Here is a 27,585-nt window from a genome sequence, read left to right as displayed (position 1 = left end):
ACCTAAGGAAACTGCTTTGTGTTCTGTGACAGAGGTGCTGGTATCCTTTTAAAGCAGTTGTGGCTGCTGGTGGTTTATAGTGGCAAACTGGAGCTGGGGTGCTTTGTTGAGTGTTTTGGGGGAGGGAGAATACAAACATGCCAAAGTCTCATCTCGCTGCTGTGAATTGTTACTCACTAACCACCTCAGATCCAGCAGGACTGACCAGCTCTGACTGTGCACTGTCTTCACTCTGGGAACTGGAAAAAAACACCACTGGCTTTGTAAACTGGCATGACAGAATTCTCTAGACAACTGCCTCTGCTGCCTTTTTTTTTTCCTTTTTCCCCTCCCCCTGCAACTCAAAGCCCAGCAAAACTCTTGCTGTGACTTTCCTTTACCCTGGAGGAGTCACTCATCATGCCAGGGGGTTCTAGTCAGGTGCCTGAATTATTTGCCACTTCAGAAAGCATCTCGCTAAGCAAGAATTCCTGAGTCTTGAGCATGCTGTACTTCAGTTAGGGCTCTGGCATCACAAACACTGCTCCAGCTCTTGCAAAACTGCTTAGCAAGTAAATGTGATCTGCTTGAACTTAAGCCTTTGAAGGTCTAACTTCTACAGAATGCAGCAGAATGAAGGCAGGAGCACTGGGCACTGCACAATTCAGCTGTGAAGAGGAGCAGGGCTGCATGCCTGGTGAGATGCTAGCTGGGTAACAGTGGCTAGCCTGAGGTGGTTTGGGTTTGGTTTGTTGTTTTTAATGAGTGAAGAACAGTCAGAGGATATCTCTGCAAATGTCTGCTTAAAGCAAAGCCAATTCCACAGAATGTCTCACCACCAGAATTCACCTGGCAAAAGTGAAGATAAAGCAATTTGAGTCCTTATGGCAGTACAGGTGAAAGGGTGATGCTGGCTGGGAGCCCAAAAGCACAGTGGAAATTGTACTCTGTACAATAGGATCTGTCTGCCCCACCCCCCCCCAAGACCCTAATGGTGCCTCTGTGTGTTTATGTAATTAACATCTTTATGCTCAGAATTTAAGCTCCAGACTTGAACTATATTCTTTGCCAAATTTTAAACCCTGCCTGATTTACCTATCACAGCTGCTGCCCATGACAACTTCTCCCTGTGCTGTCCCCTGTGACAGGAACAATATTCAACTTTGTAAAGCATTTTTGTGATGTTTCCTGTGATGAAAGCTGAAGAAAATAAATTATGTTGACAGCACCAACTGTATTTATATCCATGTTGTCTGCCCTGTGCTGTGTTCTCCCCAGTGCCCCCTTGCTCTCCTTCTGTTCCTGTCTCCCCTGCATTCCACCTGATGCCCACCTGGATGCTGAGCTGATGGCTGGGGTTCTGTGGGGGTTGCTGTGCTCAGTTTTGGTTGGGGGTGTGCACTCCCCCTCTACACTGCCTCCAGGATGCACAGCAGCTGCTGGAGCTGGGTTGACTCCAGGACTACTTTAAATCTTAGCTAAGTGAGTGGTGTCTTACCTGTGCTATGAGAACAGCAGCTGCTTCTGAGGGCTGGGAAGAGAAACAGACAAACTTAGAGCACCTTTCTCTCTCACCTGCTAAAATCCTCTTTAAAATGCTGCAGTGCAAAGCAGCATTTTCAAGGTGCAACAGAGAAGTACCAGTGAAATACAAAGCTCATTCAAAGCCTTACTTGAGGCAGCAGCAGTCTAATTGCCATCCACAAACAGCAAAAAGCATCAGGCTGTTAAGAGCAGCAAAATGGGTAACAAGACTAGTCACTGCAGCTCAGCATGGCAACCCTGCCACAACCCAAGCCCCTGCTGCTTGGGCACAGACTTCACTTTTTGAAAGAATGAAACCCCTTGCATTCATTGGTCTCTTCCACTCACTCCCAACAGCTCTTTCAGGGCAGCCCAAGCTCTCTGACTATACCAAAACCAGGCAGCAGCAGCACAATCTACAACCGTGCACAAGGGCAAGCTGTCCTCCTGTTCCCTCACCTGCAGGCTTTCACAGCTCTTCTCCTTGTCCCCACCCCAGCAGCAAGAGGTTCCTCCTCCCCAACCTATAGCAAGTGTCTCCAGCTGCACAGGTCTAACACAGGGCAAAGACTTTGCAGAACAGTATTCAGCAGCTGGAAAATAAAAGAATACAGCCTCTTCCCCTTCAAATTAATAAAGAGGAAAATGAAACAGACTTCAAATGTCACATCCCTGTCCCCAGACAGCTCCACAGATGCTGTGACTTGGACACTACTTTTCTGTTCAGACAGGCTATGGCAGTTCAAGCTGCTTAAATACAGCACTTCAGATTTCATAAGCACAAACACTCCTGCCCAGACTAACTGCAACTCACCTATGGGTCAGTAAATAGAGACTCCGACCCCATCATTAGGAAAAGGTCAAACTGTTTGTCAGATGCTGTGGGTGTCTGACCAAGAACATTTCCAGCAGCTAAAAACTCAACAGCTTTTTTCCACCTCTGCTTGCTGCCACAGCCTCAACCAGGAAGTGCGGTCAGACTTCACCCCGCTCAGAGTCAGTTCTGTGTTTGCTGAACAGAGCCATCAGCACTTGTAATGGCAGCACCTCTTCTTTATAGAAATCCTTTACTGCACCCTCCACTAGGACAAAGTTGTACAAGCCCGTTCCTTAGTCTGGTTCTCCTTTTTGCCTCTAATAGAAAATACCAAAAGAGGCAAAACCATGTAAACCCATCTGCCTTAGTGGGCAATGCAAAAGGATTTTCATCAGCTGGCATTTTCCCCACAGCTCACTGATTAAAAGGTGTGAACAGCATCCTGCAAACCATGTCTTCACTGTTCTTACAGAAGGGTGTCCCTGCCCAAAGCCATTCACTGCCCTGGCTTCAGGTGTTGCTGGTAAACCAAAGCTAGCTTTCCCAGGACTATTACTGGAGAGTCATTTTAGAAGTGAAACTCAAAGCTTTTAATTTTTTGTGGTGAGAATTAAAAAATATAAATAGGAATTAAAACCTGTACAGATCAAAAGCACAGCCTTTGCTCAGCGTACTCTGCATCTCTTGACTCCACTTGTTTCTCCCTGTGCCTTTCTCTTCTGGGATAATCCAGCTGCAGGGTCTGTGTGATGCTGAAGGCAAGAGACAGCCTCTGGCAAGCGGTAAGACTCCACTGTGGGAGGTGGATCCTTCAACAGAGGGGAAATAAAGTGGTTTAGCTCAGGAAGCCTTTGAGAAACAGCTCAATAGTTTGCTTCAGGAACAAGCCAAGGGCTGGATACCTACATCTAGAACACATCCTACAAGCTCCCTACCCTGCAACAGACTCCACTGCAGCAGCAGAACAAGCCATGGCAGAGTGCTGAGTCAAGGCCATGGATCACACAGCAGGCACACATGGCCACAACCAGCAGAAGAGGCTCCCTAACTGGTAGAGCACCAGTTCCCTTCAGAGGCTTGGGATGGCTGGGGGTGCTGCAGGAGAGATGCCTGGCCCCCTCTGCCCATGGGTGGGGGAAGAGCCCCCTGGAGCATGCACACCTGGATGAGGTAGTCAGCGATGTACTCTGGTTTCAGGCAGTTCACTCCCTGGGCTGCTGCCTCTGCCACGTTCACCCTGCTGTCATCTGGCTTCAGCTTGCTGAAATCAGCAAAGAGATGAGTCGCTTCTTGGAAGAGGGACTCAGCGTGACCAGAAAACACCTGCAGACCCAAACACAGCAAAGAGTGGCTTTATTTTCATGTGTTTCATCCCCAAGACAAATGCAGCCCATTAGCTAGAATTTCACTCAGCAAATTAATTAGCAAACCCAAAGGAAATAAGATAGCCTTCCGAGCTGCACTCTGTACCATCACATGAAGGGTGATCCTCTTTGTTGAGGCAGGGCACAGAAATTCTGTCCTCACTTCCCACCAGCACCACTGTCTCATGTGACCTCAGACAAGCTGCTCTGCCTGACCACTTGCAAAATGTCCTCCCACCCTTTGAGCATGTCTCAGCTGTGCTGTACAAGCCATTTTGTTAGTTAAGACCTTTTAGTCTCACAGAAGACGCCCAGCACGAAGTGTAGCAGAATTAACCACCCCAAACATGCATAATTCACTATTAAAAAAACAAACAAAAAACCACAACAAAACACTGCATACCTTTGCTCCTCCTGACTGAAGAAGGCGCCTGAAGCCTGCTTCCTTGGTTTGATCAACATTCAGGATCACTTTCCAACCACTGAAAGCTCCCTAGATAAAAGATTCCATTTAGTCTTAAGTATGTTGGTAATAGAAGAGTACAAAGATTACTGGAGCTAGAATCTGCCCCTTTTGGGAATATCCACCAGATAAAAATCACTTGGTTGTCTTTTAAGAGTAAATGGCAGAAAAGCTACCACAGAACTATTGGGCCACCACAGTAGTAGGCAGCTTGCCACCAAACCCTTCCATCTGCATGGGCAAAGCCATCTCTGCAAAGCCCCTTTGCCATGAGCACTGTCTCCGAGCACCAGGCACTCACATGCAGAAGCACCTCTAAAGACAAATAGCTGCCTGGAGACAATTCCCCAGCCCATGCACTACGTTATCTGGTACAGGAACAGTACCCAAGGCCAACTGAGTGCTTCCTACAAGCACTCACCCTGACTTCCAAGCAGGCAAGGTGTAAACTTACGCCCTGGCAGAAGCACAGCAGCATGTTCACTGCTAGAGCTCCAAAAATGCAATCAAGAGAGCTCTCACCTACCCAGCACAGCACTGGTGTGGCAGCTGTGGTTTCCAGGTAAAGCCAAGTTAGGTTTGCTCCCAGTGGGAGCTCTACAGTGTAAACATTACCCTGCTGCCTGAAGGGCACAACCATAGCCACGTTCCAGCTTTGTGAAGCATGAACACTTGGTCAGGAGGAGATTAAGACTTTTAATATGCCAGCACTAAAGATTTCAAAACTAAATTTACTTAACTAGAATGTATCCAGCTAAGCCATCTTGTTCTTATTAACAAGGCAGATTACCTTGCCCTGACAGTTGTTTCCTGGTGACAATCCCTGTCCTGTCTATCCATGTTGTACAACTTCTATTGCATGAGTATCCAAATACCTCAACAATATTGTACCTCAGTAATGCCACTTTCTTGTCTCCCTTTATTAATTCTTTTTCTCCACCTCATGGCTGCAAGTGCTAGTTTTTTCTGGTTTACATTGATTCCAGGCAGAACATTAAGTATGGAATTACTTCCCCACTCATAATCTTCTTCCTAGAACAATCATAAGCTTGAATTACAAAGCAGTCCTGCCAACTTTACCAGCAGGAATAGAAATAAAAACAAAACTCCAAACACATACATAAAAAAACCCCCAAACACAAAAAAAAAAAGAAAGCTCCAAACAGCCTCACCCCAAAAAACCCAACCCAACAAAACCCACCCTGGAACAAATACTAACTCATTCTGGCTTTATATGTTAGCTTTGTCTGGGTGAAACAGCTCTGGGGAAGGGCCACATCTCCTTCTTCAGTTACACATATGTATCTAAATCAACTCCTGTTTCCTGTGCCATGAAGTCATGGACACAGCCAGACTCCTCTTGCAGTCATCGACAATGGGATTCAACAAGAGAGCAAAGCAGCTCTTTGCCCTGAACACCACCGACTCTACAGTGCTGCAGTGTCTTCCAAAAGCAGTGAAGCTGGTCTGGATACATAGACACAAACCAGTGTCCAGACATTATTTTACAGTTAGCCTGGCTGATGCCAGGGAGAACTGTAAAGTAATAGGGAGGGGAGAAGTTGGAAGTGAGAGTGTTCAGAATATTTATATGCATGGTCAGAGAGCTGGATTATTTAAAACTGTTTTAGATTCATGTACTGAAAGGATCAAGATTTAATTCCTAGCATAAGAAGATGCAAATAAATTCAGCTGGTAAGAGCGAGCTTACCACTGAGGCTTCAGTTTCCAGAAGCAGCTATAAACAGTACAGGTGTTTCATTTATCCTAACCCAGGAGTTTGGTCCAGGACTAGTTTTCAGAGTAAAACTTGCCAAAAATTTCTCAGCCTTTGTATCCTCTAAAGTAATCCTGGATAATTGGTCCTTTCCTAGCAGTGCAAAATACATGTGAAAAGATCCAACATGATAATCCCTTAATAAGAGCACATGCCTGAACAAAGCAGCCAGCTCTTCTGCATGCCTCCAGGTAGGAGCGATGAAGGACCCACTTCCCAGCTGCCATCGATGCCAGGAACTTTTCATTCCGAAGGGGATGCCCCACAACAATGTGTGTGCAGCTGGGATCAAAGCACTGCTTCTCCAGTACTATTCCACCTTGAATTGACAAATTAGATTCCAGTTATGTAAGGCTCATGCTGTACCACAGAAAAGTGAACTTAAAGTGAGAATTCTTTGAACTCAGATAAAAATACACCACTCCAATTTACACTGAGAATATTATCATGGAAGTGGCACAGGCAGAGCTGGCAAGGAAGAGGAGAAGCAGCCAGTAAAGAAGTGTCTTCTGTAACACAGACTGGAATGAGGGAGACAACAGAGGACAGCAGATCCTAGGCACTCCCACAGTGAAGAAAGAGGCTGTTGTAGAGACAGCTAAAAGCAAAGTGCCACAAGACAAAACCATTGCTGTTTGCTGGCACGTAATAAAATCTCTTCCCAGGCACAGAAAGCCATAAATGTGAGCCATGACCTGAGAGTCACTAACAGCAGCCCCTTCTTGTGCCCAAGGAGCCACAGCTGAGCAGACAGACAGACACATACTGTTCTCTGCAGTTCACCAATATCTCCTACCTAATTCCTCAATCAGATGGCAGAAATCAAACCTTTCTTGAGGATTAAGAGAAGACAGCTGAAATTTGCGGTGTGTTTCTGGTTCTTCCCCAGGCTGCTCATCCCCTGGAACTGCCTGAAAATACAGCAACAGACTTTGAAAACAGGAAGATTAGGCTGACTGCTGATGATTCCTCTGCCAAACACTCTGAGTTGTTATTATTACAGTAAGTTTTGTTTTAGCCAGGAAAAGCAGAACCAAAGCTGTCGATCACTTGATGAAAAGCTTGGATCTCACCAATCAAGGCTGGCTTTTTGCTTCACATCCTCTTGGTGCCCTCTTTCTTCAGGGCACAGCTGAACCAATCTGTCATAAATCTAATCTCTCATATTCACTGAATGCCAAGGTGAACACATGAAGAAATCACCATCCTTCTTCATTCAGACTTCCCCTAACTTCAAGGGCCTCTGAAATCTACCCCATCAAGTCTGATCTTGAATGTCCCCAGGAAATGAGGCCTCAACCATATCCCCAGGCAACCTGTTCCAGTTTACCATCCTCACTGGGAAGAGCTCACTCCTGATGTCAACCTAAATCTCTCCTGCTCCAGTTTCAAACTATTGCCCCTCATCCTATCACTACAAGCCCTTTGAACAGTCCCTCTTCAGCCTTCCTGTGGGCCCCCTTCAGGTACTGGAATGATGCTCTAAGATCTCCCTGGAGCCTTCTCTTGTCCAGACTGAACAGCCCCAATTCTCTCAGTCTGTCCCCAAAGGAGTGGTGCTGCAGCCCTCTGATCACCTTTGTGGCCTCTCCAGCAAGTGCCACTACATCTCCCAGAACACAAATTATTGTAACTATTTTCTTCATATGACAAACCTTTTCTTTGGGCTGTGGTGCCACAGGAGGGTTAGCCAGTGGGAAAGCAATGCTGGGGGCCTGCGGAGTGGGGATCAAGTGATCTTTAATCGGTGTTTCAGGATCTCTACATTTAGGAGTCTTCAGACCTTCAATCAAATCTTCATGCCCAGCCTCAGGAACAGCTGTGAAAGCAAACCATTCTTGCATGCCTTGTGCTTGGTTAAATACAGTTACAGATAGAGGAAGCGGGGGAAGAAAGGTAAAAGCACAACTATCCTGAAAGGACAAAACACAACGGCTGCTACACCATGTACAGCTGCATCTCACCACTACCTCTCATAAAACTGCTCTTCTTTATACCACAAACCACCACTGCAATACTGCAGACTCTTGTCCCTGGATGTCTTGCTTTGAAAAAATCCCAGCCCTCAAATGACCCAATTTCTTTAGCTAAACTGCAGTGATTCAGTTAAACCAAAAATCAAATAGATTCAGCTAATTTTAATCAACCTCCTCTAGGACAGGGTCAGTTTTCAGGAAGGTTGTTGCCACAAAGTATCACCCACAAAAACAGACAGTCATAGATCTAAGACCCCAAGGAGGTTATCTTCTTTGTATGTCACCATTCTTCACACCTACAAGTACTTCTACTACAATTCAAAAGCTTTTATACTGGTATTCCCATTTGACTTGCATTCTATCTATCTGGAATCCAGTTGTGCTTCAAAAAAAAAAGGCAATCTGGAAGATTTCCTGAAGTTGATGCAAACTACTCTATTTTTAAACAAGCACTGCCTTGGTGTTCAACCACAAACAGCCAATGGGTAGGAAAGCTTCTCTAAAACCAGAAACAGGAAAGGTGGCTCAAAGATGTACAGTGCATTTTCAGCACTGAAGAAATGTCAACAACACTCACTCTATTTTGGAGGCAGAATTCAAACACCACTGGTATTTTCCAAGTGCCAAAGAGCAATCAAAGAAGGAGGATACTGTATGTATCATTTTACCTATAGCAGCCATCTCCGCATCAGCTAAAGATCCTCTGAAGGCAGACTCGTCCACGTTCTTGCTGACATTACTGTGGCCTTGCTCAGTGTACTGGGAAGGACTGTTAGGCCACTGCAAGTTGCTGACAAGCCTTGCTCTCTCCTCCCTTGCAGTAGGATCATCCCAGATAATCTGCTCACTCTGGGATGGCTCTGTGTTCATATCTGTGAGGGTCTGACAGGATTGTCTGAGGAAAAAAGCAGAGGCCTGAGGTACTCACCTGTGTAACAGGAGGCATGTGTGGGTGATCACACCTTGTTACTAGAAAGCACGAGTGGGGAATGGGGAAATCTCAGTATCAAAGCAACTCCGGCAGTCTGGCTTTGTGAGCCAAAGTATCAGCAAGGCTGAAGAAAGGCAGCCAAAATAGCAGCAGGAGATGTTTCTATTATGTGTCATATTTGTAAATCATCCCAAAAGCAGTGTACTCTACTTAGTGAACCTAGTAATGTGCAAACAAACACCAAGCTAAAGCAGTAACTTTCCACGGTTTCCCTATTTTCACAGTGTGGGTCACCACCATTAGAGTTCAGACCCCATTCTCTGTTTAGACAGAAAAGAAAGAGAGGAGAAACATTCACAGAGGCACCTCACAGGAATACCTCCTACTTGTATATGGCCTGTGTACTGGAATACTGCAGCACTGCTTTCTTCCAAACTTGTAACACTAACTCAGCTGAAGAGAAAGAGGTCAGTTGGCACAATCCAATTCAAACCTCCAAAGCAAGCATACTGTCCTCTGACTTTGTCTAGCATGTCCACTTAGAGACTTCAATTGCCAGAGAAGCAATCTAAGCAAATCAGTGAAGAAAGAATAGATCTGAAAAGCCTGGAGGTCTATTCCCATTTCAGTGAATGTTTTGGTATGCACAGGGAGGACAAAGTGAGATCAGATCAATACCTGAGAGCTTCCAAGACCCTGCTGCGGCCGTTGCGCACAGAGCGCGTGCTGTCAGGTGTGCTTGGAGAGCCGTCGCAGCTGCTTCTGGAAAGGGATCCCCTCTGTCCCTGTGCTTTCACTAGTGATGTGGCAGACATGATCTCCTGCAGCTGCCTCTGGAAGTTCTCCCTCATTTCTAGTGCCTGAGTTAAAACTTAAGAGAAAGAACAAAACTTTTAACAAGTGAAAACTGCTTCAAACCCGAGCCCCTTATCAGGACAAGGACAGCACATTAAGGGGAGGAAAAGACTTCCTAGATATGTTTTCCCAGATAACTATGGTATGGCCTCAATGGCCTACGCCTAGACTGCAGGAGAAATTTCCGCTTGGCTCACTTCTGAGTTTGCTCATACAATTTAGCTTCTATCCTAACCCATTTATTTACATATCAAATTGGTACACTCTAAACCAGGGATTTCTCAAAGACAAACTTTGGTGTTTTAAAACCAACAAAAATGCAGTTTATTAATTTGCAATGGATGATCATAATTCTCCTGCAGGCTGTCAAAGTCTTTAAACTAGAGAGCAAAACCCCTTCCTCCCACGTTGCACCTGGGACAGCTGTACGTGACCAGCACACAGAAATGGTACCTACGACTTCCAGATCCTAACATTCAGCACTGAATCTGCTACATCAGCACCACAACTGTTTGGAAAACACTGATTCACATTCACCTCCTTTGGATTCTCTTGTTACCACCTCTCCTTCCCCTGGAGTCACCCTTTCTGTTATTTGGTCAGTAGTTACGTCTCCTTCAGCATCATCTTCATCCACTGGAATAATCTAAAAACAAGGAAGACAAGTAGAACTCTCAAACTCCTCTTTTTGGCTTTTCACTCATGTTCAGCACTTGTATAAATCCTGAAGATTGTTAATCTTGCCTTAGAGTAGATCTAACCTTTCTGCTACTGCAGTGACAGCAAAGAAGTGAACAGCAGCATCAGTGACACTCATTCTGCAGTCTAAATGTCTACTAAGGCAAGCTCACACCTTGCATCTCATTTTCTACTTGAAGGCAAAGACTGGACCTATGTCATTTTAAATCTGGAAAGCACTTTTAATCCTGAAATGCCTGCATTTGCCCCCATCACCCTACAAGAGGAATATTGCAAATGCAGACAATCCTTAAATAACACCTGCAATAGCTAATGCTAATTACTAGAAAAACCTGATTCAGGACATCACTGACTCCAAATAGCCTCAAAGGAAATGAATTCATGTCACACATTATACCTCATCTTCCTCTGCTGGTCTTCCAGTTGACAGCAGTTTACTGGAGGAGAGCCTGTCATCTTGCACTGCACTGATGTCCAGGCTCATTTTAGGATTGTACGTGTGAGGAAAGAGAGATTCAGGAAGCCGTTTATATTCCTGGGCACTCTGGAAACACAGAAAGGTGAGAAACTGATTGACACAGAAGAAATTTCACATTGAAAGAAAGCAGAAATACAATAAAAACACTAGCAAAATAAGTCCTTTACACAAGAGTAAACTGTGGCTCTCTGGGAAACACACAGCAGAAATGGCCAAAGGGAGAGAAATTCCTTTCTCCTCATGGATAAGAAGGTAAAAGTACATCAGTGAAAACTGATCACTCAAATCATCAGTTCCTCTACATGTTCAGTATAAATACAAACAGAAAATCCACTGCCAGGGAACTGCTTTTAAGCCTTAATTTCCCTTCACTTTCAACAGGGGACCAACACAGGCTCCATACCTCTAACAGCCAGTGCTCAGAAACAATATGGATTCCCCGCTCTTTAACAGACTTGTACTCCTTATTGTTGTCATTCTGTCCTCCCTTGTAGATGAAGTGTGTTACTGTTTCATCAAAGCACCATCTAGGAAAGAAAAACAAAATACTACTTGAAGATATAATTCCTATCAAGAAGTACCAGAAATTATCCTAGGCCTTGTTCATGTTAAAGCAGTTTTGTCTGTTTTGTTATGCCTAAGTAAGCACTGAGCTCACTTTCCTCATCAAAAAGCATTTAGAGTCAGGACAGAAAAACTTCTAGGTCTTTTGAAAGCATTCTTGAAGTAAGCACAACTAAATCTGCTAAATGTGGAAAAGGAGTTTTTTTTACTCCTGGTTTGTTTTCTTTGTTTTTAAGTGAAGTTTCATATCAGTTTCTGAAAAGAATATGTGACCTAGGATGAGAGAGCTTTAGCTTTTGTTGACATACTGAGCTGCAAGTGAAATCTGATCCTTGAAGCTCAAATCACAATGCCAGGTTCTAATATTTACAGATAAAAATTAGTATTTGCCATCTAATGCAAATATCATTTTTAAGCTAATACCAAACACCAGGGCAACTTCCTCCTCCACATCATGAATGACATTACAGAAGTCACTAACAAAGCATACAAATCAGATTTATTAGCAGCAGAATTCTAGTTTCAGTCACACGTGTCAGTTTGTGGCTTCTTTTTGATAACCTATTTTTCCTAAGCTTTTCTAAGCACTCTAACTTAGCTGTGCTTACAATCTGATAAAATAATTACTTTTGAGTCAAGGACAAACACACACAAATTCAAATCAGAAGCCTGTGGCTGTAGAGGGATCAATGGCCTTGATCTGTATTAGAAGCAGATGGAAATCATTTAAGATGTCAGCATCTCATGTTAGCTGTAGCTAAAGGTCAATTAGAACGTGAAGACTTGTATGATTTAGGAGTCACGTCAGCTTAGAAGCTGTTTGCAGCTACTGATACCTGTAGTCTGCCCCAAGAGAAGCTGCTATGGCATTCAGCTGACTTTGCTTCTTGCTCAGTTTTTTACTAACATATATAACAACATCAGCTAGAGGCTTGGGCTCTTCTTCCTGTTGGAGCAGCAGGGATACAAACAGAAAGTCATGTTGGGAAGGTTTCTGTATCAATAACAAAAATCACACAATCACAGAATGTCAGGGGGTGGAAGGGACCTCCAGAGTTCATCAAGTCCAACCCCTGCTGCCAGAGCAGGGTCACCTAGGGCAGGCCACACAGGAATGCATCCAGGTAGGTCTTGAAAGTCTCCAGAGGAGGAGACTTCACAATCTCCTTGGGCTGCCTGCTCCAGGGTTCTGTCACCTTCACTGATCATGCAGTAAAACATGCAGTAACAACAAACCTAGGATAAATACATTTTATCTTTGCTGCTTCCAAACTCCATGGTCAAAACCCAGCACTATTGTCATTCCATGCTCTAAGAACCCAAAGGCAGAACATTCACTCCCAGCCAGTCTCTTCAAACACATTCTGCTTCTTCCATCACACACTGAGCTCTTCCTCAACATGAAATCAGAAATCATCAAATCTGATGCCACAGAAGTATTTCATTGCACTGCAAATGACAAACTCATTTGTCACTTAAATCACAAGGGATGTGGCATTTTCTCATCTAAGCCTATGCTCCAGAAACTGAACCCCCAATTTCCTACCGCTTCTGGCTGTGCAGCGCTCAGCTGAGGGCTGGCACTAAGAGCTACTGTATGCCTTGTGCTGTTTGCCAGTGCCAGTTTCAAGTTTCTGCAGATGACTTCAGAAAGAGGTGTGCTCAGCTTCCTGTTTTTTTGATCAGAACCTCCTGGAGTTTCCAAAGCTGCCAGAGCATCCTACAGAGAAAGAAACAACCGACTGAGCTTCATGAATGCAGTACAAAATCCTTACTCAAGTGCAACCTTCAAAAATACAGCCTGGAGTAAGATTTCATGCTGCTAAACCAGGACAGTGTACTACAGTAGCAGATTTCAGTTGAAAACCTTTAGAACCTTTAAGCCCTGTCCTATCACTACCCTCCCCCACCTTTCCTGCAGGCCTCCTTTAAGTACTGAAAGGCTGCTGTAAGGTCTCCCCTAAGCACAACTAACTAAAGAGAACACAGGATTCCTCTTACAAGTTCTGTTGTATTGTGGGCAGAGGTGTTCAAATAAAAACCACAACACAACAGCCAACCCACAAACAGCTCCCTGAAAAACCCTAACAGCTCTGCAGAAGTTCACTGCATTCATCTTTCAGTTAAGGCCTTGAAAATGAAAAATCAACATGAAGACTCCCAAAGCACATTCAAGTCACTCAAGACCTGTTCAGCACAGACACAGTGTTAAGGGTTTCTTTGTTTTTAAGACTATCAGTTTTTCTGGCCTTTTGTGGCCTTTAGAGTGGGAAAATGAACCCAAACCCCCAATGCATTTTTCAATTTGTAACTGCTATAAAGGTATTACATTAAAACCTGTCATTAGAGTGGCATTTCATCACAAAACAAGCAAACACTTGCTTCCAAATATCTGAAGCAACTTAAGTCTTCTTGCTACATTTCTCAGTTTTCAGATGCAAAGAACACAGGTTGTGTAGTGTGGGAGGTGTAGAATGCACAAGGATGGGGCCATAAGCACAAGGGACATCACAGCATCTACTGCTCAATAAATTTAGTGCACAGGTTGTGAATTAGAAACAGATACAAATGAATGGAGCTCCTGGCTTTACTGAAAATAGAAAGTCTGTAAGTTAACAGCATAAAAAGGGCTAAGTACAGTTCCTGTGCTGTGCTTAAATTTATGAGTATCTTTAAGCCCACTGGCTGTACAGATTAAAACATCTGCAGAGATTTTCACCTTTACATCAAAAGAAGGCTTGAATAACTTGTCTTTGGAAAGAAATTTTGATGGTGTATCAAGATGTAAAGACGGTTCTTTCTGTGGCAGTCCCCCTTGTGCAAGAGGGGTTGACTTCCCAATATGATGAGAGATTACAGCTTGGAAAGCTTTACTCTGGAACCTGTTAATATCAAGAGGGGTCACAGCTGTTTGTTTTCCGGCTTCGAGGAGAGATGTAGGCTGTTCTGAATCAGGAGATTTAACAGTTGCTGGTGTCTTGCTAAGCTGAGCAATGGAAATTTCCTTATCTTTAGAAGAAACAAAGACAACATAAGCAAGCAATCTTGATTGTTCTTTCAAACAGATCTCACATATACATTTATTTAAAAAAAGATAAAAATCCAAGGTCATCTGACCTTTCTTCCCCAAAATAATTCATAATCTCCTTAACAAATGCTCTAAAGTGGCAACTGCACTTTTAAAAGCCAGTACCTTAAGTGTCTCTCTCAGTTAACTACTTAGAATTGCACTGGTACTGAGCTTCACCAAGTGTCTGAAGAGGAGCAAGCAGTCTGGTGCGCTCACAGTGTCTGCAGTTCCACACGTACCTGTACAGTCCACATGTGCTGTGTAACAACTATGAAATACAAATCCAAGAAAAAGATGTAACAGACAACAAACTCTTTTCTTCCAACATTAAAGGTAATTCCTCCTCCCTGGCTCATTACTTCCTATTTCTTTCATATTCACAACTCTGAAACATACCTATTTAGGTCACTATGGACACTGCCAGTTCCTTGTGCCTTTGGATTAACAGGCCCAAGATTTGGACAGAAATAAACCCTTAAATCTTTTCCATCATAAATACTTCTAGATAAGCATGACTCATCATCTTTATAGCTCACAGATTAGTACAAGAATTGCTTTGACATTTTACTGCTTATTTTCGCCCCCCCATCTTTTTTTTTTTCCTTAAGAATACAACACACAGACAAGATATGTCCATGCCAACAACATCACTTTTGCCCTCTGACTTAGTGACCCCATGTCATTAATTCACAAGCCCTGGTAAAACAGGGCTGCTAACCTTCAGGATTAAATTGCAACTTTGTATGGAAGAAATCTTGCCAAATAAAAGGGGTGACATAACCAGAAAAGTAGGAGATGCATGGAAAGATGAAGCAGGCATGAAGAACTGAACAGAGAGGCATCACATCATTGCTGACTAGCAATTGTGGAGTTGCAAGCTGGATCTACGGATTCCATGTAACCTACAAAGCAGTGTATGTGTCAAAACCAAACAGAGCTGGGACATGGAGCTTGATTCCCAACTGACTGCTAACCACGAGACCCCACTAGCTCCAAGAGACTTCCAACAAACACACAATCTCATTTCTGTTATGGACAGGGGGAAAAAAAAAAAGAAAGAAAGGAAAAGAAAAAAAGAGAAGAAAGGAAAAATACTGGAGAAAATATCCTTTAGCTGCAGTACTTTGCAAGTGGGACAAAACCCAAAGTTCCTCATACCTGGCTTCTTTGTTGTGAACTAACATCACAAAGACACAATCATATTCCCTAACTTGCTAATAACCAACCTTCAGCCGCTGCATCTTCGACCAAGAACTTGCTTTCATCTGCTCTCTTTCCAGTCCTTGCAGAGTGCAGAAGCCAGGCTGCAGTGACTGCCGGCAGCTTCCACTTCTTGGCAGCTTCATACTTGGAACCATCCGGGGCCCTCACCACGAGATGGGTACTGGCAAACATTCCCTTCTTCACGTTGGCTTTCCGCACAAAGAACTCCTGGACTCTGAAATTAATAACATAGTCATCTAGTCCAAAAGAAAATCAACGTAGGGTACATTGATGCTGTTAAGTGCATTCAAGCAACAGAAACAGAACTGGTAGAATTATCTCACTTTGCACTTTACAACCTAACCTATGCCCTGAAATAAACAGACAAACATAAAGTTCAACAGAAATGTTCTGCTCCTAGCAGCACTGGAAACACTAACATTTCTCATACTCCAGAAGTCCTCACATATCCAATTGCCAAGTCATACACTGGACCCCACATTCCTCTGCAAGATTAATGGGACAGGCTGGAGTCCTTCCTGGAGCCAGCAGGCATCAGTTCCAAATGAACAACAGTTTTCTTTATATGACAGCTCCTCTCTTATCATCAAGGACTCAATCTTTCAAGAAGACAGAAGGTCTGAGGACTCACCAGCAAAGAATCTAGTTCAAACAATCTACAAATCAGATCAAATGACACTCTAAGCTACACAATTTTGCTACTTCCTGTCTGAATGTTTTCCTTACTGTTATTCAAAGATCCTGATGAACTAGGAGCAAGCAGTTCACCATCCCAGGTCCTAATAAATGTGCACTACCAATGGTTATAAGGCTCAACCAGACAGCACTGAAGAAAGGGAACAATGGTCCACTCCCAGACAACTGAAGTGCAACTCAGAAGTTAGCATCTGAAAAACTGAGTTTTTTGCTCTGTTTCAAAGCAGAGCCAAATGTTCCTGACTCAGCCACTGGGAAATAAGAGACTGAGAATATTCTGGAAGAAATTAGTCTGTGTGAATACTGATTAAATTTCTGCAAAGGAGAGGAAAGTAAAAGACCTACAAAAGAACATCTCATTGCTTCAGCACTAGCTTCTGTAAATTAATAGAATCCAAAAGACTTTCAATATTTGTTACTCCTGGAAGAAATTAAATTAAAAGCATAAAGAATTTTGCCACACTGGCTAAGGACAAGAAGAAATGGTGAAAGGAGACATACCTAGCTCCTAGCAGTCCTGCCAGATAAACCAGGGAATCTCTCTCTGCACCAGTAAACAGGCTGAAAGAGAGAACACAACCTTCCAGAGGGGTAACTCCTTCTGCTACTGGGACTGGTGTGAAAAGTGGATTGGACTGGGGATCCAAAAGGAGCTGCTGTTCCACACATGTTGCCTAAAAAAAGGTGAGCGATAAAAATGCAAATCAAGCCAAACAGCAAACAACCCAATAATATCTCAGCAACTGCACAATAGCATTTCTGGACTCAACAAGAAGCAATCCTGCTTCCATCATTCCATCTGTGGCAACCTATTTCTAGTTGAATCAAAATTCTTTTCTAGGTTATTTTAATTCTGTCAGACTTGACATACTGAAGCATTGTTTGAAACTCTTCAGTTACTATTCCAACCCTGGAGGCTCCCTTCAAGGCATGACCTGAGGCTTTGTACAGATTTGCTTCACAGAAAGTTACCTAAGTACTGAAATACACTAACAGTGCTTAGTCTGTATCACGTGCCTGCTCTTGGCAACTAGGGTTAAATTTTCTTGACTTTGAGCTGTAAGTCTGACTTGATCTTCTGCAACAAGTTAAAAAGCTGTAAAAAGCATGAAATAAGAAAATGTAAGCACAAAGATATCAAATGAAACCATTATTAGCCAGCTGGCTCCTTCTATAATTCATTATTTAGAGAGAATTCTGTCAGACTCCTATAACAGGTCTTTGAGTCATGAAAATTAAGTCCTACTTAACAAGCCTGTAGAAAATGAGGTAGAACAGATAAAAAAGACACCTTGCAGCTGCAGAGGGTTTAAAGCATGCTTTCATTTAGTACACTTCAAATGAAATGGGGTTGATGTTTCACTATATTATTTACATTTAAGCCACCACTAACTCTGTTCTGACAAGATATAGGTCTAATACAGAGACCTGGTTACTTGCAGAACTGAAACTGTAACTCACCAGCCACGTATGTGTGACAACATCACCAATAGTTGGCTTCACCTCGCACCCCAGTAGAGGTACCACAGCATAGTCTGCAATGGTTCTGCTTTGTGGTGGCAGAACTTTCCCAGCATTCTCCTTTATGGTCTCTGCAATGCAGGACTCATCCTCTTCATCAAAACCCAGCAGCAGAAACCTCTTTCTGACAAACAAGCCTCCTTCAGCCAGCACTGAAGACTCTCCCAAAGAAGCATCAACAACAGAAGACTGATTCTCTCCTTGAACAGTCAAGTGAGTAATATCATTGAAGGTTCCAGATGTTAGTTTATCAGCTTCATCTGAAAGGAAGTAACAACAACAAATCAAATAAACAAAAATCACAACCAAGCACACTAATGGCTTGACAAGAACATCAAAGACAATTTAAAACAGTTTCATGAACACATAACAGCATTCTGATCTCTGCAAACAGGTGTTAGATACAAACTGCTCTAAGCCTGTTAACATTTGGGTTCTAAGACATAGTCTAAAGCTAGGATACTAGATGTGGCCAGCAAATGCTGCAAAACCCAAATGCCAATCATGAACAGCTGAACCTCCTGAGTCTGAACATACCTAATATAGAGTCATTGTTTACATATTGAGAGAGGAAGTCATCTTCAGCAGCTTTCTGGTGCTTTGTATTGGCCACACCCTCTTTCCTTAAGAGACTCTTATTTTTTGGAAGAACTGATTTCATTCCAGGTTGCTCCAAAATGGGATTCTCCAACAGCTGGTAGTTTAGAGGGATAAATTGCTCCACTGGATGTAGGTAACCTTTACTAAATGACTGCAGCAACCATTTTGCTGTCACTACATGAGGCCTATAAAATAAAGTGTTATACAAACAAGTTTCAGAACAGAGCCTTCTTTCCCACTCTACAAATAATAGTCTATAGACACACACCGGAAGTTTCTAATTCCGATACTAAGCAAGCTTTGACCACTTTATCCTCTAGATTTTGTTTAATACTTTCAGTCTGAGAACAGAGAATTTCATGCATACTTTCTATCATGGAAATTAGATCTGCCACTGCTCTGTTGCCAAACCCTTACTCAATACATTAACACGCATATTTAAACACCTCTCTTCACCAATCCTACTTGGTTTTCGGCTTGCTGAAGTGACTCATACCTGCTCAAAGAACTACATTATTCAAGAGCACACAAAGATGAGCTTATGAATATTAGCTCTAAGTTGTAATTTGAGTCAAGAACTACGCTGAAATCTCCAATCATGACACGTTCTCCTGCTTATGAGGTTGTGGGAGAAAGAAAACAAGGAGGAAGTATACTTTAAGCAATATGGTTATCATAACCTGTGGGCTGTCTTGTCCAAAAAGTGTTTCAGCTCATCACTATTCTCCCCTAAAATGACATGGGTAACATCTTCATTAAGCTGATTAAATCGAACACCTCCACCACAATTGATAAGCCTTCTCATCTTGTCCAGCTTTCTGCCACTGAAGCCACACAGATAGATCTACAAAGAAAACAGAGCAGGTTTTTTTGGGGGAAAAAAAAAAGAAAAAATGAAGTAGGCTATTTTGCTGTAACCTGTTTTGACTGCTGTAGAACACAGAAACTAGTGCCACAGCTTCTGAGAAGCAGCAAAGTTCACCATTTGAATTGGGTAATTGAACTTTACAAACAGATCTGGAGAAATTTCAATATTTACAAATGGAAAGAACCGCCAGCCAAAGCCACAGCACATGGCCACAAAACAGATCGTGCATTTGCTACTGAGCACAGAAACAACAATCCACTCAAGCAGCAGCTGTCAGTGCTTCAACCTAACTGCTTCCACGGGGTTCAGACAGAACATTTCAAAGTATACATTGTTAAACATACTCGACACCCATCTAGCAGATCTTCGGGGGCTTGAAACAAACTTATATCCAAGTTTTCCAGTTCATCAGGAGGAGGATCCAGTCCGCTGCTCATAGCAGAACTACATGCAGTGTCACTAACAACACTGGAACTGATATTGGAAATGTGGCTGACATCTGAAAAGGTATGATCTTTAAATAAAAACAAGAGAGATGCATTAGCTTGGGCTCCTCTCTCTCTGCTGCTTCACTAAACAAAATACAAAATCACCATCTATGATTTCATTGTGCAAGACAATGTAAAGTCTGAAGAATAAAAAAATACTAGGTAACTGTAACCATGGTAAAATCAAGGCTTTTAACTACACACAGATCTTACTAGCAAAGAGTGCTTATGCATATTCTGTTTCTTCCTGAATGGATGTCTTCTATGAGGTAGCAGACAATGAGACCAGCTTGCAAAGCTTTTATTCCAGTCTATTAGAAAACTCTTAAAAATAGGTAGGTCTGTCTTTAGTAAAGAGAAATTAGTATGAAGCTCAGGGATTTAATAGTTCTATGCAACTTCCAGAATACCTAATTGAATTCCCTATGTTTTCTTGGTGGTGCTAACCCAGCATGTGCTCCTGGTCAGGCAGTTCTGGAAGCAGTCATCAGCAATGGGCATTTGGAAAGACACATTTAAACTGGCTGTGTCTTTCATGCTACCATGTTTGTTTACTAAATGCTTTTCACTTTTCTTCTGTTTATAGCATAAAGTAAAAACAAACATATGAAGGAAAAAAAAAAACCAGAGAGAAATACATAATAATTTAAATCCCCCAGCATTTCTTTTTCCCCTAAGACTGCTGCTAAGGTTAAATTCCTAACAGACACCCATTTTAAAATACAAACATATCAACAGCCATGCTCTTTTAGGACTCAGAGAGACACACCACTGATTCTTAAGCAGACAATCATATGCATAGTTCAGCTTTACTTTTTAAACAATGCTTCATGCATTGAAGCCTACACGTTGGAATACTCAACATGCACGAAGAGTAATCTATTGTGCTTTGGGTCAGAATGCAAACTGTCGAAAAGCAAGCAGCATCCTGCTCTTCTGAAAGCTTTTCCTCCTTACTGACAACGTTTCCTACCTCACTTTAACATATCTTAAAAGGTCTTACTTACTGTCAAGCTTGCTGGCATGGCTTGTAGGTGTTGATGTACTGGGCATGTTACTCTGCTTTGTTCCAGCCTCTATTCTATACATTGTCTCGTCCTGGCAGTAGCCTTTCTCGATGCTGTCAGAAAACCACTGCACAGACACACAGTGCACATTCCATTTTTTGGCACATTCATACTTCCGACCTTTCAAATGTAAACAAAATGGCAATCACAAGTCACCAAAAAGCTAATGCTTCAAACAGTGACCACTGAAGGATGTCTGGACATTAAGAACATTTTACAAGTCAAATAACTGGTTTCAATATGCAAGGTGTGTTATCCTGAACTCTTCTGCAAAGATGAGTTAAAGCAAAAGAACTCCTTGATGGCTAGCTTATGGGTACAGCATGACAGGGCACTAACCAAAAAGGGGCTTCAAAACTTTCAAGAACCAGGGGGAAAAAGTTTTTATTTAAGAAGTCCCAGGATATTCCCATGAGGAATAGGAAGGAAATTGGAGAAAAGAAGAAAACCCTTCCCGGCAAGTCCTACCTTTTGGCTCCTGGACTATGAGGTGAGTACACTCATTCATCTTGAGCTGCCCTGTGTATTGCCCTCCATGCTCAGCAGTAAGGCGCTGGACTTCTTTCCTGTCCGAGGTGCTTAAGCCAGTTACACAAATGGTACAGCCCAAGAACACAGGGCAGGTGTAGTCTTCCATGCTAACCTCGGTGTATCTCAGCATGCTAAAGGAAAGAAAGCAAGACAACGTGCTTTTCCTCCAAGTCAATCAGAAAAAGCAAGCTGTCTGTATTACTGTAAGAATTACCAGTCCCCAAAACAAAACCAGTTTTGGTTTGTGTTTTAATACCTTTGCTGAGACTTATCCCACAGCATCTTAACCCAAGAGGGAAGCAAAATAGGTTTTTTCAGAGAAGCAGCTACTAAGTATTTCTTGCTGCCAACTTCTCCAGCTATAAGATGAGTTACTGACACATTGAGGTCTCTGTACACACGTCCACCCATCATCTGCACATAGTTATGAACTTCTTCCTGGGAGGGGAAAAAATTAGGAAAAGATATCAATAAAAAAGAAATAACCTACATCACACGTTCACCTTAAAAAAATTGGGGATTTAATTGTCCATGGTTTCTCCTAAAAAATGTTAAAAACCACAAATTGGTATATAATTGCATATACGGAAGCCATAAAACCCATCATATATTTTTTCTATTTTATTTGCCTTTGTTGACATTTTAGTTAGTACCAATTAGAAAGAAATATTGGAACAAAAAAAAAAAGGCAAAGCAAAAAAAGTAAACTTCTATTTAAACCACAATTGACTGGGTATTGAATCTCCACCATGTAGTTCTGAGTAACCAGCAACAGAGCACCTCTGTAGCATGACAGCCACAAACTAGCCAGGTAAGTGATTTGTCTCATCAAGAAAAACACCTAAAACACACATAAACTCCTACAGTAATACAGCTGAAATCTTGTATGATTGTATATCTATGTGCTTATGTAATATATACATGTGAATGCACAGATATACTACCACATACACATTTATATACTGCATATACGGCTCCTGCTTTCTCCACACAACTCTCTAAATATACTACACATAGTCTACAAAATATATTAAGACTGGACCTATCCAGATACAGGCATGGTTATCAGGCTTACATATGGCATGACTGCTGCCTTAGTAACAAGCCATCTGAAGGAAATGAGAGTGACAACCAGCTAAACAAGCTCCTCTGCACAGTGCCTTACCCTAAGATCTTTTTCAAGGCTGGTACAGGACACTGTTACATCGGCCATGGTCATGTTGTACACAGGGTACTCCGCTCTTGGAACACAGCGCTGGGACTCCATACAGTACAGGACTACCTGTGGTCCAACAATCCTGCAACCAAGCTGCAACAAAATAACAGGGAACAAACCAAAAAGCATTGGCAGAAGGTACACTCAGATTCCCAGGGAAGACAGGGCCCTTGGTCTACCAGTTTTGGTTTTACTTTCAGCTGGAGATTTTCAGGCTCTCTGCCTCAATGAAAGTAGCAGATACTACAGCTAGCAGGCCAGCTGGAATTCTCTAGCACATCTCTGTCTACTGCACAATTCCTTGCAGGTCAAACAAAATCCTGTCACTCAGGAGGTAAAAAACCGTCTGAGAGCCAGCCTAGCTACTCCAGCAGAACTAGAACCATCCCATGTGCTTCAAAACAATCTTCATGCATTGCCAGTCATCTTCTTCGCTGAATACAGGACGCAGTGAAGTTTTACAGATTTTACTGTGAATACTTTAGACTGCTACATTTAGTGCAGAGTACAAGCAGGGACAGGGATGCTTACAGAAAAGAAGCAATATATCTAGAAATAAGTTGACGGGTAGCCTACCTTTCTGAGATGACTGAAAACAACACCCCTAAAAGGATCACAAATGTAAAGTGATTTATCATCTTCTTTTATATTAAGTGCTGCTGCTTCTTCAAGGATCTGGAGGTGTTCTTCTGGCTGAAATTCTTTTATAGACTGCAGGAAAACAGCACAAAACAACATTCATTTAACAAACCACAAGTAGGTAATCCTGTGAAATTACATAAGTACATCTACCTGAAGCAGCTCACAACAAAATGAATCAGCAGAAGAAAGGGCTAAAATACATCTTGGGTGCCTCCCTCATTCCCCCAGGTTTGAAAATACTCAAACATTCATCATGCACACTTTCAGGACCTGATCCTGCCACACAGTGCCTTTAGCTCCCTTTAGCTTAACCTCTCAAGATGGAAAACAACCCCTTCCTAAGCTTGCTTAGTGTTTAGGTGAGTGACCACACCACAGGCCTTGCAAGCTACACGTCACTCACTACACGTTAAGAGTTGGACTCGATGATCTTAAAGATCCAATGGAAAGAATTCTATGACTTTATGTCAATAGGCTTTGAAATTATAATTATTCTTTTCTTCCACAAGTAATTTCGTCAACAAAATTGCTCTTGTTCAACAAAGGCCCTTAAACACTAAACACGTCCATCACAGAAATAGCTTTATTTCCAGTTGTATACATATAAGCTACATCAAAGCCAACCACAGAAATCAATAATTCACAAAGCTCAGCGAGATGTGAGCAAACCTACTTACCTCAAGAGCTTTAAAAAAGTACTCCAAGTTCCCAGAAGACTTTACAAATTTCACAAAAAACGGCTCCTTGCTAACTTTCATCCTTTAACTGAGAAGCAAAACCCAGTTAGTGCCCTGACATCTTCGGCGCAGCCCGGAAACACGCAGCGGTGGGCCGCATCGTCCACCTCCACGAGCTGCGGACCCTCTGTCCCTGTCCCTGTCCCTGTCCCCGTCCCACAGGCCTGTTCCACGCCGCCTACCCTCGGCGCCCCCTCACCACAGTGACCCCTTCTTTCGCCGGGGGCTCCCGCACACCCACGGGCCCCTGATCGCCAGCGGACGTCCGGCGCTGTCAGTTTACCCACGCACGCGACCGCGATCCCGGTCCTCACCCAAGGCCCGGCGCCTCCACGGCGGGCGGGAAAGCGGCGGCTCTCACATCGCGCATGCGTGGGGGGGCCGGCCAGCCGGCGCGGGCGGAGACTGCGGAAGGCGCGGCGGGAAGTGGGCGCTGCGCGCGAGCGGTCCCAGCCTGCCCATTGGAGGTGCCGCCGCGCGGGGCCCGGCGCTCGCGGTTTCGGAAGGCGGGCAGTGCGCGCGGCTGCCTGTGGTGTCAGGAATGGGCGGCAGTGTCCGGCCTTCCGCCTGCTCCCGCTGGGATGTCCCTGCGGCGTATCGCACCCAGTCGTTGTCGGTGCAGTCCCCTCAGTTTGTGTTAGTTTCGCGAGCGGGAAGATGGAGGAGATTCCACTCCGGGAGTTGACTGCGCCGTAGCGAGTTGTCGCTTCCCTAGTCTCAGTGTCCCTTGCATCCGGCCCCTGCTCTCCAGAAAATCCCCAAGTCCATCGAGAGAACTCACCTGGGCGAGTCACCTCTTTGGAGTATTGGTGCTCCTGTCTACCACAGCTGCCAAGAGTCTGGGAGAGACGGGAAGTGTGAGTATCCCATTTCCACCCAAGTTTCAATTCTTACTGTCCTGTGGAAGGAATTTTGGTCATTTTTAAGCTATGGACGAGACTGTCAAATGCCCTCCTTCCAGAGCAGATCATGAGCACATGCAAAATTTGTGCCTCAGTTCTCCTGTATCACACTGCCCGAGTCATTGGAAGGTGCCCGTGCCCGCTCATCCAGCGGACCTCCATCCTTAGTAGCCATGCGGCTTGCTAAGGCTTGCTGCTGCTTGTGTCACGCTGATGCTGTCCGTAGTGGGGATAGTCATTCTGGCAGAAGATCCTCTTAGGAAAATAAATGTTTTGAAAGAGGAGAACGCCAAAAGCGTTGCCGGGTTCGTAGCTATTGGGTGGCATGAACCTCCCGCTGTGGGCACACGATGGCACCATACTCTCGAGAATGGAAGGCGAGCGTGTACAAAAGGCTGCTTGCCTCTTCGGTCACTAGGGGAGACCATAGCGATTGTTTTGTGTGCTTATTTATTTTAAAAACACGGAATCACCCTGGATCAGAGAGAATTGTGTGAATCAGTCCTTTTCCCATCTGTAAACGTAAACAAAACCAAATTTAATGATAATCCAGACAATGTGTTTATTATTGGGTTATTAGTGACAAAGAGTTAAGAACACTGGGGTTATTTTGATGGTTCTGTGTGATTTGATGATGCTGGTTCTTAGTCCACTTGTAAACTCCTGAATTTGTCCAGCCTGCTCTTTCAGCATCTAGCAACCTATTCTGAGGGGGGAATTTCTCTTCCTCTTTCATTCTTCTGGGGAGAAAGGATCACGAAGTCTGACGCTCAGAAGTTAACCAACTTTAATGGATTGGATAATACAGAATTGCTACCAATTACCATGTTTTCGATTATCTCCTTGAATGAGGGTCATAGTTCACTACAGCAGCTGATACCTGGCTTGTTCTCATTTGTTGAATGGTAGTCCCTTCTTGGTAAAGTGATAGAAACTCTCAATAAGCTGCTGATTCCCTGGGCCACCAATCCCTAAGTTCTACCTCTTCCCTTCAGAAGAGGCTTGTCACTTAGAAAGATCTGTGCTGTAGAAGAGAACACTGCATAGGATCTGGGCTACTTTGTAATGTGCCTTCTAGAAAGCTCACCAGTGCTCTCACACAGGTTTGGTTAATGTACTTCGCTCCTGCAGGGCTGGTCAAGATCCATAGTCTGCCTGGCACCAAAGCCCACCAGAGAAAATAAACTTAAAGGCAAAGTATCTTAAGGGCCAAAGGAAAATTTATGTCAAGAGAAGGATAACATATAAAAATATTCTCATAAAGTTATTATAGAATAATAACTTTATAGAATAATGGGGGGGGGGAAGGGGGGGCAGGGAAGCCTGTCTAGAGAAGTTACTGCATGTAGCTTCCTATCTCTGTAACAAATGCATATATTTGTAATTTTATGCTGAAGTTACACAATTTCTGCTTGTACTGTTATAATTGCCTATTTTAAAATATGTACAAAGTCAAGAAAATGATTGATGCACAGCATCTTCAAGAAGCATGCAGCTGAAGATCCTTAAATCAGAATATGTGGGATACTTTGGTTACACTTCCCTTGTGGGTGTAGTCCAAAAGGAGTGCTTAATATAACAAAATTGAATAAGTTAAAAAGATTTTCCCTGTTTCACTTCCTGCTTTCTCAAGCACTTAGCAATGTAAAGATCTCTTCGGGGCTGCTTTGAAATTATTTTGAAGACTATCTAGAGGAGCTGGGAAACAAAAGTTGCCCTGCTGGGTATGAACACAATCAAAATATTTCATTTCAATGTCCTGTCTCTAAAGTTGTCCAAAACCATATGTCTTGGGGGAAATATAAGAAATTCTAGATGGTACAGCTTGGCCTAAATGAATTAATAGTGTGATTGTGGTATGATCTTAAGCATGTGAGTATGCCCATATTTATTGCATCTTTTCTAATGTGTTCAAGTCAGTTGCAGGATCTGAGCTTTAAGGGGAAGCCCAGACATATTTGACCATCAGTCTTACTAATTAGGGAAGCTCTTGTTCTCTGTAAACCTCCTAAATGGCATGACAAAAAAAATAATCATTGTCATAGCCTTCAAGTGATACCTGCTTCTAAAACAAAAAAGAGATGCTCTGTGCCCTTGCCTCTATATAACAGTGAATATTTTTACTTATTTGTATGTTTTGAAAAATCTAAGCATATGCTTATCTCTGAAAACATCTGGGTCAACCCTGTTCATAACTCATTTTCACACCTCTAGTGCTGTTGTGGTTTTGTGGACTTTACAACTGCATTCATTTCTTATTTTAATTTTTTTTCTCTTATATAGGCTGGAAAAAGGACAAACAAAATCACTGAACTCAAAAGCTAAAACCCCCTTGACTCATCCACATTTCATCTCAGCTGGTTAAAGCTCCATGTGCAATGCTTTATTTTTAAAATATTGCAAACACATTGATTTGCTGAGCAAGGACAGGTCAATATATTAGCTTTTGAGTATCAATAGCATATAAATGAGCAGTTAATGAAAAGACAGAACTGAATATCAGACAGTCAAGTAACTTAGTTATCAACCCCTAGTAGTTAAAACTATGATGAGAAAGATCCACAAAGCCAGTACTCAACAACATGCAAAGGAAAAT

General features: G+C 43.0%; 1 protein-coding gene across 1 annotated transcript; it reads right to left on the bottom strand.

The window, feature by feature from the left end:
* Positions 1-2,916: 2,916 nt before the first annotated feature.
* On the bottom strand, positions 2,917-24,446 carry TOPBP1 (DNA topoisomerase II binding protein 1). The gene is made up of 28 exons (XM_054160921.1): positions 24,402-24,446; positions 24,028-24,115; positions 23,285-23,419; positions 22,658-22,801; positions 21,749-21,930; positions 21,430-21,623; positions 20,902-21,081; positions 19,751-19,920; positions 19,219-19,382; positions 18,476-18,723; positions 17,879-18,198; positions 16,919-17,091; positions 15,724-15,935; positions 14,147-14,436; positions 12,974-13,147; positions 12,264-12,373; positions 11,267-11,390; positions 10,783-10,929; positions 10,224-10,332; positions 9,510-9,702; positions 8,569-8,795; positions 7,580-7,743; positions 6,721-6,835; positions 6,080-6,243; positions 5,039-5,179; positions 4,088-4,177; positions 3,482-3,643; positions 2,917-3,129 (listed from the first exon to the last, which is right to left on the bottom strand). The coding sequence occupies exons 2-28, from the start codon at positions 24,106-24,108 to the stop codon at positions 2,986-2,988; spliced, it is 4,557 nt and encodes a 1,518-aa protein (XP_054016896.1). The 5' UTR covers positions 24,109-24,115; positions 24,402-24,446; the 3' UTR covers positions 2,917-2,985.
* Positions 24,447-27,585: the final 3,139 nt, after the last annotated feature.

The sequence above is a fragment of the Dryobates pubescens genome, chromosome 4, assembly GCF_014839835.1.
Source record: "Dryobates pubescens isolate bDryPub1 chromosome 4, bDryPub1.pri, whole genome shotgun sequence".
NCBI lineage: Eukaryota > Metazoa > Chordata > Aves > Piciformes > Picidae > Dryobates > Dryobates pubescens.
Note: the sequence above shows the minus strand (reverse complement) of the source record. Positions and strands in the feature narration are given on the sequence as shown.

What these genes read in the sequence shown, in the direction of transcription:
- TOPBP1 (XM_054160921.1), bottom strand. Translation starts at nt 24,108, where the DNA reads ATGAAAGTTAGCAAGGAGCCGTTTTTTGTGAAATTTGTAAAGTCTTCT. An exon ending in CATAGTCCAGGAGCCAAAAG is followed by an intron (nt 21,082 to 21,429) that starts GTAGGACTTGCC and finishes TACATTTGAAAG; the next exon opens with GTCGGAAGTATGAATGTGCC. An exon ending in CCATGCCAGCAAGCTTGACA is followed by an intron (nt 19,921 to 20,901) that starts GTAAGTAAGACC and finishes TTTTATTTAAAG; the next exon opens with ATCATACCTTTTCAGATGTC.